This window comes from Exophiala mesophila (assembly GCF_000836275.1).
Source record: "Exophiala mesophila strain CBS 40295 unplaced genomic scaffold supercont1.1, whole genome shotgun sequence".
Lineage (NCBI taxonomy): Eukaryota > Fungi > Ascomycota > Eurotiomycetes > Chaetothyriales > Herpotrichiellaceae > Exophiala > Exophiala mesophila.
Genome location: NW_015622504.1, coordinates 959,633 through 975,764, shown reverse-complemented (window position 1 = coordinate 975,764; position 16,132 = coordinate 959,633). Strand labels below are relative to the sequence as shown.

At 51.2% G+C, this 16,132-nt stretch overlaps 4 protein-coding genes across 4 annotated transcripts; 1 reads left to right on the top strand and 3 right to left on the bottom strand.

Moving 5' to 3' along the window:
• Positions 1-513: 513 nt before the first annotated feature.
• On the bottom strand, positions 514-4,199 carry PV10_00320 (uncharacterized protein). Its single transcript, XM_016364375.1, has 4 exons — positions 3,317-4,199; positions 3,199-3,224; positions 3,036-3,143; positions 514-2,979 (listed from the first exon to the last, which is right to left on the bottom strand). Exons 1-4 carry the CDS (start codon positions 3,704-3,706, stop codon positions 819-821), a joined length of 2,685 nt encoding a protein of 894 aa, XP_016228024.1. The 5' UTR covers positions 3,707-4,199; the 3' UTR covers positions 514-818.
• A 3,458-nt stretch (positions 4,200-7,657) lies between these two features.
• On the bottom strand, positions 7,658-10,207 carry PV10_00319 (uncharacterized protein). Its single transcript, XM_016364374.1, has 6 exons — positions 9,799-10,207; positions 9,621-9,697; positions 9,510-9,549; positions 9,389-9,458; positions 9,275-9,334; positions 7,658-9,205 (listed from the first exon to the last, which is right to left on the bottom strand). The coding sequence occupies exons 1-6, from the start codon at positions 9,960-9,962 to the stop codon at positions 8,204-8,206; spliced, it is 1,413 nt and encodes a 470-aa protein (XP_016228023.1). The 5' UTR covers positions 9,963-10,207; the 3' UTR covers positions 7,658-8,203.
• Positions 10,208-11,162: 955 nt separating this feature from the next.
• Positions 11,163-13,250, bottom strand: PV10_00318 (uncharacterized protein). Its single transcript, XM_016364373.1, has 2 exons — positions 12,585-13,250; positions 11,163-12,536 (listed from the first exon to the last, which is right to left on the bottom strand). Exons 1-2 carry the CDS (start codon positions 12,959-12,961, stop codon positions 11,303-11,305), a joined length of 1,611 nt encoding a protein of 536 aa, XP_016228022.1. The 5' UTR covers positions 12,962-13,250; the 3' UTR covers positions 11,163-11,302.
• Positions 13,251-13,899: 649 nt separating this feature from the next.
• Positions 13,900-15,612, top strand: PV10_00317 (uncharacterized protein). Its single transcript, XM_016364372.1, has 2 exons — positions 13,900-14,191; positions 14,250-15,612. Exons 1-2 carry the CDS (start codon positions 13,995-13,997, stop codon positions 15,460-15,462), a joined length of 1,410 nt encoding a protein of 469 aa, XP_016228021.1. The 5' UTR covers positions 13,900-13,994; the 3' UTR covers positions 15,463-15,612.
• The last annotated feature ends 520 nt before the right edge of the window (positions 15,613-16,132 follow it).

Sequence of the window (16,132 nt, the reverse complement as noted above, 5' to 3'; positions counted from 1 at the left end):
GCTACGCGATTCCTGGAGATACATAACATACAGACAACAAGTATGCACCTCATCGATCGATTAGTAGGATTCTGAACGGCAAGTAAGTGGTATTCGGGTAATAAGGATACCTATTCACAAGGTCATGCATGCGATGCTTCTTGATCTGAGCGTGGGATATGCCTAAGAAGGTAAAAACCGCGGCGAGGCCAGAAGAAGGTATTTGGGCTCGATTGATGGTTTTATTTTAGAATATGCAATGCAGTGAGTGATGTAGCCTCATGTAGGTGGGTAGCGTGCGAGCCTTAGATGGTCGGGTCTCAGTCTCAGTCAGGCTATCGATACTCCTCTGATCGAGATGACAGCAAGGATACGTGGAATCCTCGACTTTTCGACTCGTCGACTCGTCGATGGCTGTCGGCATACTCACACACCCACCCTGCCACCTGCTTAATTCCATGACTTTGATTTACTCTGACTCTCGAACCAAATAGCAAGCAAGAACTCAACAGAGCGTAAAAAGTAAAGTAAAGTGCAATGTTCAATCGAATTCATGAATTGTTCAATCCATCTTCTGCGCCTTCAAGCTCCTCTCAGGAGCATGTATGCTATACTCGGGTCGCGGTACGACCCCAAACTCCGTCGCCATGGGTTTTTTGTTCGGTTCAAGACCTGAGCTCCGTCGCGATACGTCTTTTCCAAACCTGTTCCCCAAAATCATAATGTTGTGGTATATCCGCAAAACAAATCATCATAGCCTCGTAAAATGCATCAAGGTAGTCGGAACACATGTGACCACCCAAACCAAACCAAACCAAACCAAAATCCAAACCAATCCTTTAAAAATGCGTCAATCGACTGCGTCCCTCCACGAGTCGATACAGAACTCTTTCCCCGTCATTCATAAGCCCACCCAGAAATTTCCCGAGCTTTTCTATCCGGAGTATTTCCAACAATCCGTGTGTCAGTCCAAAACTCTGTGGATCAATCTCTTTCAGACTTTCCACATGATCCACCACCATCACGTCCAAATATTGCCGCATCGAATAGGCGGCATCGTGTGAATCTAGCAGTGGCGGGTGGAGAGATGAGTGGCTTGATGGGCGTGACGGGTTCGACAGCGAAGTACTTGCACTGGACGGCGCACCAGATACCTGGCCACCGCTATCCAACGCTCGGGAGCTGCTCGATCCGTGTGCCCAGCAAACAAGCCCAGCCAAATACAAAACCCAAGGCTCGTGCAACATATGGGTGTCCACAAACGATGCATGCAGTCCAATGTTGTTGGCGTCTGCTGGAGTAAACATGACTCGACTTCGGAGTAGTCGCACCGCGTGCCAAAGCGCAGTCTTACACTCGGTGTCCGAATCGATCCAGACTCGAAGATTGCGCTTTGCATCCTGGAATTCGGCTTCGTCCTCGAGCTTTCTCCCAAGAACCCATGACTCTCCACTCACAATAAGCAATTGACGCACAGGTGTGTTTCTTGCCATTTCTCGAGCATGGTGATTGAAAGCCAGGCACGAAGCCAGATTGTCGTTCTGATTCTTGGCCACCAGAAATGTATCCAACGAAGTATCCTGGGCGTTTGCTAGGCTCACTTGCAGCTGAAAGAAATCCAGCGGGGCTTCATGGGCCGAATTTTCGTTTCGCGTGACCCTTGATTTGATAACATCAGTTTCGGCTGCCATCTTGGACCACGATCCAATTGGAGAGGTCTCCCATAGGTCTTCACTGCAAGGAAGAGAAATGGACGTTCGCAGTGCTGGGCCGGACTTGCGAGACCGTCCGTGGTGGATGATAGTGGGAGGTTGTTCGAACAAAGTCACTTGCTGAAGATCGAGAACCATCGATGCTTGAAGGATCCGCCGGCGTGTTTCGTGTTCGAGCCAGAATTTGTGAGCGCGCGCAAGATCATCGGGAGAGTGATCTGGACGAAGGGTTCGGAATACCGCCAAGGGGTCAGTGGCCAAGGATCTCCTGGCTTGATCCAAGCTGGCGAACAATGAACGAAATCTTGCCGACATGTCGACTTCGGTCCGTCGGGCGCAGTACTTGCTCAGAACCTCGAGAAGGAAGACTGTCTGTAAATCGGCCAATCTCGATCTGCTGGTGATGTTGTCTCTTCGGCGGAGTAATCTGGTGGCGATTTCAAGGAGGGTCAGAGAGTAATGCTTTGCGTCAGACCGAGTGTCGTATTGCGATCCAATGGCCGCCATTGCACTGGCGAGCAGTGGACTAGGTTTGGTAGGGAGGAAGGTAGGTCTGTGGACTATTGGACAGTGAGGGTGAAAGTGTTGCCAATAAAGGTCCAAACACTCCCACCTTATAGCGTCAGATATACCGACTGTGGAGCTTCCGAACAGTATTCCAGGGGCATTTGATAGTTCTCTTCGAATGACAGAGTATTCGTATCCATCCAGGTCGGAGAGGGGTATTGGTATGGAAGAGTCTGCAGGTGACTGATCAGCTTCAGTACATATACCAGACCAAAGAAAAGGAGCGCATACAGGAATATAGGAACCATCCTCGGGAATGCTGGATGGAAGCATGCTGGGAGGGGCAGAAGAAGGAACCCATGTACCTGGGATGGTCCCGCTAATCAAAGGAGAGGCGCCGCTAGGATCAAATGCAATGACAGAGGAAGAAGATGAAATGCTCTGGCGATGGGGGTATCTGCCATAGTTGTCGGAAACCGGAGACTGGCTGCTCTCCGGAGTATAGAAAATGCCTGACTCATCTGAAGACGGAAAGCCCGAGACAAAGTGGCCGAGAGATCGCGGGTGGTTGCTGAAGGCTGGAGTGGCCATGAATCGGTAGTCTGACTGTGGGTGTACCAGAGAGCCGATGGAAAGACCCCCAGATGACCTGGGCGCACTTCTATCTACTGAAGGACTGGTGACCGAGGAAGACATGACACTAGACATCTCCGAGGACATGGGGACCTGAGAAATGTGAGACATGTGAGAAGAAGGGCCTTCTCCTGCGCTTTCTAGGTCGCTATGTGAGAGTTAGACATGGGATGAGAATCCATGGGTGGATTGGCCAACACATACTGTCGTTCCTGATGACGTTGAAGCAAGTCGACGCGGTGGAAGGCTTTGCGACAGCCAGGGCGAGTGCAGGGAAACAAGGCGTCGGGATTGTGGTTGAGCTCATGTCGTCTGTGAAAGAGGTCAGTATTGAGGTGGTGAGTTAGGCTACAGTAGCGAGCCTCACCTTCTGTGTTCAGCTCGTGTAAACACCTGGACAAACTGGTCAGCTGGCGGCTTGAAGAAAACCAAGAACTTGACGGCCGGTGAAGGATGTATGAGGGAAGATAGCGTTCGAGACTCACCTTTCCACAGCCAGGGAAATCGCAAGCATGAACACGTTTCCCTTTCTTTGCTTTGCTGACTCGTCCAGTAGGTGTACAGCCAGCGGCAGCGCCGTCAAGGGAAATGGACGACGTCCTCATGGTTGATGTGCTCTCGCGGCGAGAGTGAGAACCAGAAGTAGCACCGTCAACGAGAGAAGGAGGAGACTCTGGGAGTAAAGGCGATTGACTGTTATGATTGAGGTTGGATGGATGAGGGTCGAGTTTAACTTTGCGACGGTGGTCTTTGGCGGTTGGATCTGGATACGAGGGAGGTCGAGCTGCGGCGCTAGTATGGCTCTGATCGGAGAGTGATTGAGAGTCGTGGTCAGCGTAGTGTCGTGGAGTCTGAGAACGCTTTTTTGGGGCCATGGTGAGGAAGTTGTATAGATGATATAAGAGATACACGAATAGAGAAGGAAGTAAGAACGTTTCACGGTGGAGTGGGAGAGAATGCTTGGAAAAGCCTCCGCCCCCTTCTGAGCCTCTGGAAAGATTAAGCTTGTTTGAGCAGATGCCGAGGGGGAGGCATGGGTCTCTAGAATGAATGAAAAAGGTTTGGGAAAGAGATGACGACTTGTTGGTGGTGGAAAGTAGAAGAGGCGAGGGAGGCTAAAGTCACCAGTCCCTAGAGCTGGCGTACGGTTTACAGGAGCCGACCGGGCAGGGCTGAGCCTCTGTGGATTGGAGGGTGAGTATGAGAAGCACGTGGTGGATGTTGCAAGTGTACAACCGAGAGTTATTCTTGGTGCGTGCCGAAAGGCTATGTCCTCTTACCAAAGAAGCACGCCGTGCGGGCCTGGAGAAGGGAATTGAACAGCAGCCAGGGTGAAATTGGCAGGAAACATGTCAGAGCCAACATACGGAGTATCGGGAGGCTCCAGAGAGTCCTAGTATAGTAGGTTGCTAAGGCTCTCTAGTGAGATGGAAGCGGCTGTGTAGATCACTACTGCGCGCAAGCCTGGTGGTGCCGGGATCAAAATAGAGCGTGGATGGACCAGGGGTATGAACATGTCTGATTGGATCTCTCAAACGAGCCTGGCAAATCATGGCTGGATCATGGACCGGGAGGTGGGTTCTCCAGAACGACTGGGACTTTTGGGCCAAGGGCCACGGGCCAAGGACCAAGGTTCCAGGGAAACGGGCTTCAGTACGGAGTAGTAGAGGTCGGACGCAGTGTTCAACCGCTCTACCGCTCTACCGTCAGGCCGACGGCGTGGAAGGGAAAAAAGGTGGATGGTGGAGATCCATGCTCCACGGCCATGAGCCATGGATGGGTCTAGGATGGAGCATGTTGGTTAGTCGACTGGTGGTGAGATGCTAGCTTGTTGGGCAAGGATTGGGTTGGTTCGTACCTGAGGCTGGCATCGTTGTGAATGGAAGACTCGAGAGATTAGTGGTTGGAAGAGACGCAAGTCGCAATCCCATGAACCAGAGGAGAAGGTGATTGCGGCGCAGGCCGAATTTCAAAGCCGCTAGTCAGGATGGGGCTGGTCGTGATTCTATTTTAATGGCCATTTATGCCTATTAGGGAGTAGCGTGAAACCAGGTGAAGTATTCGCCAATCCCAAACCGCTCTAGCTTGCAGCCTCTCGTCTTTTTCTAACTTCGTTTTGAGTCCCAGCACGCCCCAAGCCCCCGGCCCCCGGTGCCCGGGCCCTGGCAGTCTGCCTTACCTGAGCGCTAGGTCTGTAATAATTACTACAGTACTAGGAGGTACCCCATATGCGTCTGCCTCCAGTTATAGGCATTACACTAGAACGACCAAGGTGCACGACTGTTTCCCACTAGCCTCCATGTCCGATATTCAAGGCTCGAAGGACAAGGACAAGGACAAAACTCTATCCAGAGATTCAGACCGATCCCTAGGCCCTGGATTACCAGGTTTTGCGCTCTTCTCGTCATCGGTGAAAGCCACATCGCGTAACATTGTTTCCGTGTCCGTCGTCCGAGATCCCCGATGGGCACTCAAAGCCTTTTAGTGAATATTGACGACCACCCTGTCTGGACTACAGGACCAATGTTGATCACCGCGATAGCCAATCCAATTGTCAGAACGGTTACACCAGATGATTTCCTCTTTTCGGTTCTCACAGTCCTGCTAGCATCGCGAGACTCGATAGACTAGGTGGTGGTTTTAGGTGGCCGCCGTCTGCTTCAAAAATAGATGTGAGTAATGGCAACACAGAACCAGTCGGCATCCTGTTTGCAAGGAACGCCCAAAGCGTCCAAATTGGGAGGTGAGATTGATCGACTACTCCGTAAGGCTAGAAACTGAAGTCCAAGAGTTCCAATTCGACTCTGTCTGGAATCAAGTGATAATCATGATGCAGGAACGACCAGGAGGACCATTTAAATCTTACTATGTGGCTGAAACCAGGCTTGAAATGCACTGGTCCAATCTGGTGATGCTCTTGGTCTAGAAGTGTGACTTCATCACGAATCACGGTTGTACACATCTTTGGTCTCTCAGGAGTCAGAACTCTATGGTCTTCTCTCCGTTCTAGTGCATGACTTTCAATAATGCTGTCCTTTGAAATGTGGGTGGATGTGTGGAAATGAGCAAGCCACAATCCTTCGCGCTTGCTTATGATCCTCTGTGGCTGGTGGTCGCTCATGTACTGACCCAACTTGGAGGATGATCTCGGCAGTTATCGCGAGAGAGAATCTTCTGATCATCAGAATCAGGGCAACTCTTGTGGGACTTTTGCAAGTTGCGTCAAGTTCTTATTACGCATTATGCGTATGCATGTTTGTCATGAGGACCTGGTCCACCAAACCAACCTGGTCCTGGGACACCCACGTGATATAGGCCTACCATCACTGTGATTGCTACCTACTGATCAGACATGGATGAGCCAGATGTTACCGTGGCGGCCGTATCTCCCGGTCAAGCACAACTCTCACCCACCATCTTTTTCTCTCCGTCGCCATCAGCAGACCCTAACTCCCTTCTCCTGCATCTAGAATACTCCCTCTAGTCACGAATCAATGAGGTCCACGTAGCCCCTCTGTCCCTGTGCATGATGCAAAGGCGGACCGGAAGAACCAAAATGCGCCGCGAATCCTTCGTTCGAGCATAAGCTATAGTCGCTGTTTCAGCTTCTGCAAATCCTTTCCCTGATCAATTTCTATGTGTTGCTCGAATGGAGTCTTGGGATATCTCTTGGCGCGTTCCATTCATTTGGCTTCGTGTAACCACCATTGAATTGAATTGGGTCTTTAACCTGGTTGCATGAGGAGATCAAATACTCTGATTCAAGAGATTGTCATTTTCTTAGGAGGGAAATCTACTGGCTACACTCACTTTGACTAGGTGCCATTCTTGACATATTTTACAATCTTTCTAACAAAAGTTTCTTTTGGATAGGTACCTGATACGGGCGTAGCTGCTCGCCTTGATTGACGTACCTTAATTGAGGCCACTGTGAACTGTTGTGACCACTTCGTGTCGAGCCTTCATTTCCAACGGTGCCAGCCTCAGGTAGGCACCGACTCGCAACCCTCTCCAGCGCCGACGCCGAAACATATCCTATTACTCGACTTGGTCTTGCACACAATCCCTTCGCACTCCCCGAACTTATCTTACACAGGCCAATAGACACCATCAAACCAACCTTGATTCTTCTAGGTATGGTCGTGCGTTACGGCAACACTGTCGATCCATTCATATCAACGCCAACATTCTCCGAGAACGCGCATAACTCTTACGACTGACTCAGCGCAGATCGGCTGAAGCACCACATTCGAACTTGGATCCTTATGAAATGTCACCCGTAGACCGAAGCTAGAATCTCATTATGCGGCCGACCGTCCACTCGCTTACATTGTCGTACACTGCGCAACACAACCTGACATCGCGTCCCATCATTCGGGAACTGACACGTGCTCCCATGCAAAGTCACAGACCAACACACGAGCACATACCTACTGTTGTAGTTGTGTAATTGTCATGCAGGAGGCCGGGGATGCTGAGAGCGTGAGTACGGATGAGTTCTACTTGTCCTCGAGCTGGGAGTGTCCTACATACCAGTGCCGAAGTATGTACAGAAACACGGGGATTTTGCCGGATTCAGTCGTCTCCGTGCGACGTGTAGTACTACAATGTATAGAATTATACCAATGGGTAGGATACTGGACGAACTTCCTGCTATGGCAAAACGACCGACTCAAAAGGTTGACCGATCGGTCATGTGTGGCCTCGATCGAACCAGCACACGGTAGGTTTCACCTTGCAGGCAGACGAACAGATGAAGGACAGGATCATCGACGCTTTCTCTCCGTGCATCACTGCACCGAGACTAGTCGCATGGGAAGGGCGGTGCCAATATAGAGGTTGCAATGGGTCGTCTATGTATCTCGTCCAGGGTCATGATTCATCTCGTGCGCAACCATTCAATGCATTCCGAACTCCAGGTGTGCGACTGTTTTGTAAGCGTCATGCCCACTTCTAAAACTTGCTGTACTTCATGGATATAGCCAAGGGTCAAAGACAAATCGTCAATGTCAGTGTCAACGCCTCATACGCTAGGTCCTCCCCGGCTCCTCCGGCCTGGGACCTCAATGTCTATCGTGCAAAATCTGGTAGGAATGAATGAAAAATCAGTCACCACCCCCCTATATGCTTGTACCGTCCTGCCGGTGCCAACGACCAGCCCTCACATGCCCACCTCGTCCATCGCGACTGTACTGCTCATGGTGATGCCCGCCGTCTTCGTGGGCTGGCATCCTTCGACGAGGTGAACCAGTTAGGTCGTCCATTGACAAGATTCATCGAGGTTGTAACATGTGGATTCGGGATCTAGCTCCAGGTCTGGCGCCATTTCTAGCCTGACGCATGAGCCCTGACACTCACACCCCGCATCCGGCTTATATAGCCACATCGAATTCAGGCTTCTCCTCCAGATGGAAGGACTGCTTCTGCAAGCCGCGAAGAGCCTCTTTGCCTTCGTCAGACAGATCCGGCTTGCCACTCTGCTCGGTGACGGCGGTGAAAAACCTTGGCTGGAACTCAACTTTGAGCTCTGTTCTCTTGGCGACTTTATCTCGTTGTGCTTGCTCAAGTTCCTGCTTGATCCGTGTCGCGTCTCCGTAACGTTTCTCTTGGATCGCGGCTGTCACTTCTTTCCAGAATTCCCGGGACTCGTTGGACAATTGCTCATCGGGGGGTGGGACTATCTTGGGCACTGGCATCAGAGGCTGCAAATCGATCAAGAGCTGCTTGTCCGTGGTCGGCTCCAGGTCACTCGTGGCTTTGACGGCATCATTTTTCGGAATAGTGTATGTGATTTGTTCCTGCCAACAGCCTTCAATCTTGACGAGGATATCCTTCTCCGGAACGTCTTTGACGCGGATGTACTTGTCATCGGCGGGATCATAACGGAACATAACGCCATGAACACGGTTCTGAGCCTTGCCGAACCAGCTTTCCTCGACGTAGGTGAGAATGGTCTTGAGCTTTGTCTTGGGGCACACTATGGTGCATGTATCGGCAACGGAGATGTAGAGAGAACCTCGAAGAATGCCACCGAGGGCAGCCGCCGGATGGATTAATTGGTATTCTTCGTCATCTCGGTTCTTGAGAGTGATGAAGATGCCGCGATTGTATGCCCCGGGTGTTACACGGACTGAAGTGCCCGTAAATTTGGCAGATATCTGGTCGTAGCCTTTTGCCGAGACACCCCGTTCGGGGCAGTCATACCAATATGCAGAAACAGGTGGGTGATGGGAGGTCTGTTCGGTCAAAAAGGAGACAGTGATGGGATTCGAGTTGGAGTTGGCACTAGGAGCGAGGGGATCGACCGAAGGTTGGGGTGGCGCCTTGGAAGGTTGAGATATTGACGGTGCTATGTCACTGATCTCCCAATTGCACTGTTGGACAGGCCAGAATTAGCTTATGGCTTGGAGCTGTTGGGGCTGTTTTGGTGGGGGAACATTTACCCTGAAGAATTCACCCAAAGTAGAGTTGTAGGGTTTGCATGGTCTCCCCTTGACGTATTTCTAGGTCAATGTGAGCAAAGAAGAAAGACGAAGTATACCAGCGATGGCACTGACGAGATCTTTTGTAAACCAAAATCTTAGAACCTCCAGCATACGGCCAACGTCGGAATCCGATGTCCCAATGCTGTGGAAGCGGTCAGCGAGGGATTGGCAAAGATCTGGATGGAAACATTACCTTGCGAATGTTTCTGGACGATCAAGATAGTGCCAGTATTCTGTCAACAATTAGGATCGTGCCCCCGAAAGTTGTGTCCTGACTGTGATTGGTCTCGATGTATTCTCATACCTAAATTTGGTATAGGCTCCATAAGTTGAGCTGGTAAAGAAAACCGCACATTGGCGATATCTGCGACTCCGATGAATCTGCAGGGCAGAGGGGTATTAGAAAGGTCTACAGGAGATCGAGGGTCGAGGAACTGGTCGGATTGACCTAGAGAGGCCCTTATCAAGGGATGGTGACGTACTTTCTCAACAGACCTATAAAGGTCTTTAACTTGGATGAATCATCTTGGAGTTGGTTGTCGGCGACAGTGGTTGTGGCCGGAGTAGACAGAGTAGGAGTGCCAGGTCGAGAATTAGGCAGGGAAGTGGCAGGAGTCGCAAAGGGAGTGTTGGAAGTAGATGTCATGGTCTGGAGGACGAGCAGTCGAAGCTGCAATGCTAGAAGGGTGCGGATGGGATGGAACTTGATGGTGGGAGGTGACGAGCAAAGGAGTGGAGAGAGATGATAGGAAATAGAGTGACCAAACTTAGGAGACGGTAAATGAGACGAGTGTGAGGAAGTTGTTGAAGATGATACTATTGTAGAGTGGAAGCTATCCAACCAGACGTGGACGATTGAAGTCGTGCCTGGTTAGATAGGTTGGGGAGCGCAGGCGAGTTGTCGCTGGTTGTGTGCGGAGTGTGGGCAGGATAGATGATGTAAGTTGGGGCTGGAGCGTCCCTCGGCCGTGCCACCGTGCGTTGTAGGTACCACTTCGCGTGTTTTTAAGTGTATAAGGTAGGTCCCTGATTCAGTGGTGCCCCAAAATGCACTTTCTATCTACCTACTGTACTTCCGTCCCTACTATAGATACCTAACCGTCAGTGCAGTAGCGGGCTCTGCGGAGTCTCTAGGCCATGGCTGGCCTTGACTGTGAGCCTGGAGGCGCCCCTCGGGGCATGGTCCATCCCCAACGCGCGGACAAGCGCCACATTGCATCACAGTAACATCGTCTGTCTCCACTCAAGCGCTATGCGATACTGATGGTGTTCTAATTGATTCGGCGTCTGTGAGGTCAACTGGCACGACTGGTCACTTGAGGAGACAGTGTTCAGTCGGCTTCAGTGGGTGGCGTCCATCATAGTCTCGCGGTTTGATATGCCAGGCAGTAGATGCAGCCTTGAGTTAAGGGGCGATGGCCACCTGTGTCACCTGGGCCTCCTGCCTCGGGCGACTGACGTGGTTGATGAATCACCCGGTGCATAGGCACCTAACCTACCTACATAAGGTGCAGAATCCTAAGGAAGCAACACGAGGCGTCACGCGCATCTTGGAATGCCATGGGGCCCCTCGGCCGAGGTCCCTCTGCGAGGACGTCCTCATACTCAGCCACCCTGCCACTAAGCGTGGTGGCATACATCCTCCGTAATGTGATCTTCATTCCCGCCCGGTTGGTGACGTCGACATTACTATCTTCAAGCGTTGACTTTTGTTGCTTATGCCGCCAAGACGCTCTATGTCCGGAAAGACACCCTACTTACGGTGTGGTGCATGTACTCCGTAAATTGTGTGTCTCCCTATCACTATATCTACTCTCACGTGAGTTGTACGCAGAGGTAGCTTATAGGTGTTTACATAAGTAGATATCCATTACATATAGCGGTCCGTCCGTTGGGACAGCTGGGCAGTTGCTATAGACCTTGACGATGACTTGAAAAACGCAAGAAAAGCCCTTGCACATCCCTCACCCAGGAGAATCTACTATGTTATATTCTCCTCTTCTGACCAAGCTGGGACAGAGTTTCCGGGCCCTTCTTCAGGCCAGCGACCAGTCCAGCCAGAAGAGTAGCTCTGAACACGCCTCCTGTCGTGCTACCAGCCCCCAATGTCAAGATATACCACAAAGTACCCACTTGTTCATTGCCTTCTCTGTCGAATTTTGGCTTCCCCTGATTCATCTTCTGAAACTGCTTGAGCTTGTCGGTGCCGAAATATGGTGGATATCTTACGGCCAACAGCTTTTCCATCCACCCTGGGGTCGCACTGATGGACCGACGATGAACGAAGCAGTCAAAAGAAGCTTTGCCGCGATAGCTACCCGTGCCAGAGTCTCCAACACCACCAAAGGGAAAGTTCGGGATGAGGCCATGAAACAAGCCATCGTTCACAGTAGCCCCTCCTGACCGAGTTTCGGCCAAGATCTTGTCAGTCTCTTGCTTGGATCCAAATGCATACACGCCGAGTGGGGTCGCATGTACCTTGTTGGCAATGCTCAGAGCTTGATCAAGATTGTCCACTGGCAAGATAGGGAAGAGAGGGCCGAAGGACTCATCTACCAATAAGGAATCCTCAGGATCAGAAACTTGAATGACTGTCGGCTCAATATATAGCTCGTCAGCATCCATCTCACCTCCGATCAAGATGCGGCCCCGAGTATTGTCCAACATCTTCTTGATTCGGTTAAAGGAAGATAGGTTGATGATTCTCGCGTAGTCGGCGCTCTTTTTGGCTCCTTCGGGGTAGAACTCTTTGAGGGCGACTTTGAGTTCTGCGACGAAGGTGGGGACAATCTCCTTGTCGACAAGGTTATAGTTCTGGGAGATGCAAACTTGGCCTGCGTTCATGACCTTTGCCCACATCAACCTCCGAGCCGCCAAGCGGACATCAGCTTTCTTGGTCACAATGGCGGGATTTCGTCCGCCGAGTTCGAGCGCGACAGGAGTCAAAGTCTTTGCTGCGGCCTGAGCAACGATTTTGGCCGTCCCGACAGAGCCGGTGAAGAAGATCTTATCCCAGTTTTGAGACAGCAAAGTCGAAGTCTGGGGGATGGCACCTTGCACTACGGCATAGCAGTCTGGATCCAATGAGTCGGCGATTATCTTTTGCATCAGAGCTGCGCAGTGGGACGCCTGCTCAGAAGGCTTCAACACAACAGTGTTGCCCGCTGCAATAGCCCCTATCATTGGACTCAACGAGAGGTTGATTGGAAAGTTGAAGGCCCTGTTACTGTGTCAGTGGGGTTCTCAGCAGAACGTTGGTCAGACCTACCCAATGACGAGGACCACACCTAGGGGGTCTTTGCGAATTTTTGGGCTTAGCAACCAATTCGGGAACGCGATATCTGGAGCCTTTTCGTCTTTGACCCATTCGGCGAGATTCTTGTTGATTAATAAGATACCTTCGCGAACGAAATCAACCTCGGCGGAGTATGCATCGAAGACGCCTTTATGCAAATCCTTCGAACATGCTTCCAGAATCTGCTCAGTGTGGTCGGTGATGGCCCAATATAGCTTTCGCAATTGTTTCAGCCGGAATTCAATAGGTCGAGTTTTTTGGGAGTGGAACGACTGACGGAGTCGATCGACAATCTGAGGGATATCTTCGACGGGTGTTTCGACAAAAGACGGCAGCTTTGAAGAGTCCATCTTGTGAAAGTGCAGCTAGCTATAATGATTCAACGGAGGGTATCAATACAAAACTTGCCGCTGCCTAGTAGGCTATTGATGTTGGAAGGGAAAATTATGGCTGAGAAGAGGTTGCTTAAATAACGGGGGCGGAGAATAGGGATCGGAGTCCGAGACAAGCACACACGTCCTGGATGCCTGGGCCTCGGGCGTTGTTCAGGCCTTTTAAGAAGATCGAACTGAGCTGCTGACGAGATACGAAGGGGACTTCGTACGTATACGAGATGAAGGATGTAGTGGAGGATCGAAAGGCAAATCCTGAGTCCATGTGCCTCGGCCCCTTGGAGTAAATCTAGAGAGATGCATGAGTGGTGGATCGAGGGACGGATCGACTGGCCCTCAAACCATCGGGCGTTCTTTAGGCCGACTCTAAAGCGGTATAGGCGCCGTGGGCTCCTGCGACCTGATCCATAGACCCTAGGTACCAACAAGTCATATATACTCCGTTTACACGCCCAACACACATGTAAGATTATAAGGTAACGGAGCCTTAATGCTGACACCCAAGACCGCACTTGAACGAATACCTTATCATGAACACTATCACCATTGGGTGCGCCTCAACATGGGATTGCGTGCTCGAAGTTTTAAGTACCTCTCAAAGGTTTAGGACCAAAGAATAGGACGCCAAGGGGCTTCTGCTGCCCCGTAGAACCTTTATGCAATTCGTTAGGCAATAGTGGGCAGTTCACGCTGTTTTATTATGCTATCTCTGGTGAGTCTAGGCGCTCCTCCGGAACCGGCAAGGATTGCCCCTCTATCCAAAATTGGAGCCCGAGGGCCCCTCGGCCGTCCAACCAAGTCGCTCTCTAGACACGTCACTTCACAAACGTCACCGAACATGACACCGCGTCTGCACCTCAGATCATCCTCATCCTCATCCTCATCCTCATCCTCATCGTTGACGCAACTTCAGCTCTTCCTCGACCCCTCGATTTTCCGTTGGTAGAGCCCGCCACTCCTTTGTCCACTGCCGGCCGACCATTCCAATGGCATGGCAGTGTTTGTCGACCTTGAGTCGGATACCGACGAACACTATTCCCCCCCGGCGGCTATCTATGAGCGCCGTCTACCCCTCCGACATGTCGAGAATCCTCTCCTCCAACAACAGGTGACAGAGCAAGTTAGCAAGACAGATGAGACAGGAAAGCACGCAAACCATATCTTGGGGGCAGCGTTGACGTGCTATCCGTATGCAATCCTCATGGCCTTCTAACACCAACCGCCCCAACTAATTATTCAAATTTAGTGTTGCTCTATCCCTTGCCACCAACCTTGACCTAAATGATTTGGATGCTCTCGCCCTGACATGCCGACCAGTCCACGACAGCTTGACTCAATATGCCCATCAGCTGAAGACCAGATCCTTACGCTGCACAAGGGACCAACCCATCGTTAGGCCTCGTGCCGCCCAAGAATCCCAAGACCATTCATTGCACCAAGAAGAGCCAGTTATTGATATATCAATATACAGTCAGTCACTTCACAGTGAGACGCGAAGTACCCAACAACACCATTCCTTTGACGCACATACGTTGACCTCTCAAAACTTGCCCAATCACCGCCCAAGTTCATGCGCTCGGGACCTGGTAGACTCCTGCCGGAATTGTGGAACGGTGGTTTGCAGAAACTGCGCCATCAAACCACCACCGACAACTTGGCTAAAGGATCGGCACCGCCGCCTCTGTAAGACTTGTGCGGAGGCACCTTTCGAAGCTCACCTGCGCCCCTCGATCGCGTTACGTGAAGCACACGACCACCTTATGTACTCGAGCGCCAGCTCCATCAGATCCGAACGGTCCTTCTCCTCGTCATCTTCATCATCGAGTGCACACAGTGAATTGGAGAGAGAAGCATCGCATGAAGAAGTCAGGCCTTGCTTCACTTCATCAGCATTTCTACGAAGACCATGTTCATGTGACAGTCGGGGAGTCTTCTTGTGCAATCCGTGTGGGCAAAGTCTGCGAGCTGCAGACACAACATACAAACGCGTGTGGACATGGCGATCTCGGTATTCAATGCATATCGGTGGCGGGCTGGGCACGGGTTTGGGACAAGGTAATCAAGGCCAGAAATGTGGCCGAGGTGAAGATTGCCTGGAGAGGGGTGGCAAAGCTATTTGCTGGGTTGAAATTGACTGTTCCGACCCCAAGCCCCATGACCACGTCCGAGAGTCTGAAGGGGATAGCTCTATTCGTGTGGGTACTCCTGATCTTGTGTCGAATAAACCTGGATATTTCCAACAAGAGATCGAAGGTATTGGAGGCGTTGTGAAGAAGAAGGTCAAAAAGAAGGTCAAGGTTGGAGCAACGGTTTGGGAATTTGAGGATGAACGAGCCAGTGGAAAGTATCTCGAGCGAGAAGCCAACGGTATTGTCAGAAGTTGGTGCGGATGGTGTGGCCGGGTTTGCCCAGGGAAACAGGACAGGGAAAGCCAATGGATGACCGCATATAACTCGTAACTGGGCTTGGTTGGCTGACTACAAGACGCATCTTTATCATCAATATTAAAATGCTATGTTAGCCTATCGACTATCATGCACATGAGAGCTCATATATGCCACAGAGGTGGAGTCTGGCTTTGAGCTAGTGGTATAGAAGCGACTCCCTACTGACACTACCGTATGTATGGAAGTGATTGGCAATTGCTGACCACCCTCCAACAACGAGTCCATGACTCAGGTAGATATGCAATGAGAATTTCCAGGAATATGAGGCTCAACACGAGGCGCCTATCGTGGACCAAAACGTGGGGAAGGCAACAGCCGAGGAGGGGGGGGGCAAAACAGCGAGCTGGAGGCAGCGCACCTCTCCTAACTAAGTTATGGGCGGACAAGTAGAGTGGATGTCAGTTCGAGGATGACCCTGGCATCACGGCAAGTGTCCAACCCTTGATCCTTGATTGTTGTCCGTACCCTGTGCGCGGTGACACAAGTGAGAGTTTTTGGCTTTGAACAACATTGTCTTTCCCAGAGAGTGGTCTCCTGAAAGCTCTTTGGGACACTGCCTATCTGAGGAATCCTGATTCCAAGGCTATGGATTTAGGCCCAGGCGGTTTGGTCCACCCCACCCCGTGACAGGCGAGCCACGCACGGATGTAGTGGAAGATACCTAGGTAGTCTTAATGCTAGC

What these genes read in the sequence shown, in the direction of transcription:
- PV10_00320 (XM_016364375.1), bottom strand. Translation starts at nt 3,706, where the DNA reads ATGGCCCCAAAAAAGCGTTCTCAGACTCCACGACACTACGCTGACCAC. An exon ending in ATTTCCCTGGCTGTGGAAAG is followed by an intron (nt 3,225 to 3,316) that starts GTGAGTCTCGAA and finishes CAGTTTGTCCAG; the next exon opens with GTGTTTACACGAGCTGAACA. An exon ending in ACACGAGCTGAACACAGAAG is followed by an intron (nt 3,144 to 3,198) that starts GTGAGGCTCGCT and finishes CCTCTTTCACAG; the next exon opens with ACGACATGAGCTCAACCACA.
- PV10_00319 (XM_016364374.1), bottom strand. Translation starts at nt 9,962, where the DNA reads ATGACATCTACTTCCAACACTCCCTTTGCGACTCCTGCCACTTCCCTG. An exon ending in TTTATAGGTCTGTTGAGAAA is followed by an intron (nt 9,698 to 9,798) that starts GTACGTCACCAT and finishes TCTGCCCTGCAG; the next exon opens with ATTCATCGGAGTCGCAGATA. An exon ending in CGTCCAGAAACATTCGCAAG is followed by an intron (nt 9,459 to 9,509) that starts GTAATGTTTCCA and finishes CCGCTTCCACAG; the next exon opens with CATTGGGACATCGGATTCCG.
- PV10_00318 (XM_016364373.1), bottom strand. Translation starts at nt 12,961, where the DNA reads ATGGACTCTTCAAAGCTGCCGTCTTTTGTCGAAACACCCGTCGAAGAT. An exon ending in GGTGTGGTCCTCGTCATTGG is followed by an intron (nt 12,537 to 12,584) that starts GTAGGTCTGACC and finishes ACACAGTAACAG; the next exon opens with GGCCTTCAACTTTCCAATCA.
- PV10_00317 (XM_016364372.1), top strand. Translation starts at nt 13,995, where the DNA reads ATGGCAGTGTTTGTCGACCTTGAGTCGGATACCGACGAACACTATTCC. An exon ending in GCAGCGTTGACGTGCTATCC is followed by an intron (nt 14,192 to 14,249) that starts GTATGCAATCCT and finishes ATTCAAATTTAG; the next exon opens with TGTTGCTCTATCCCTTGCCA.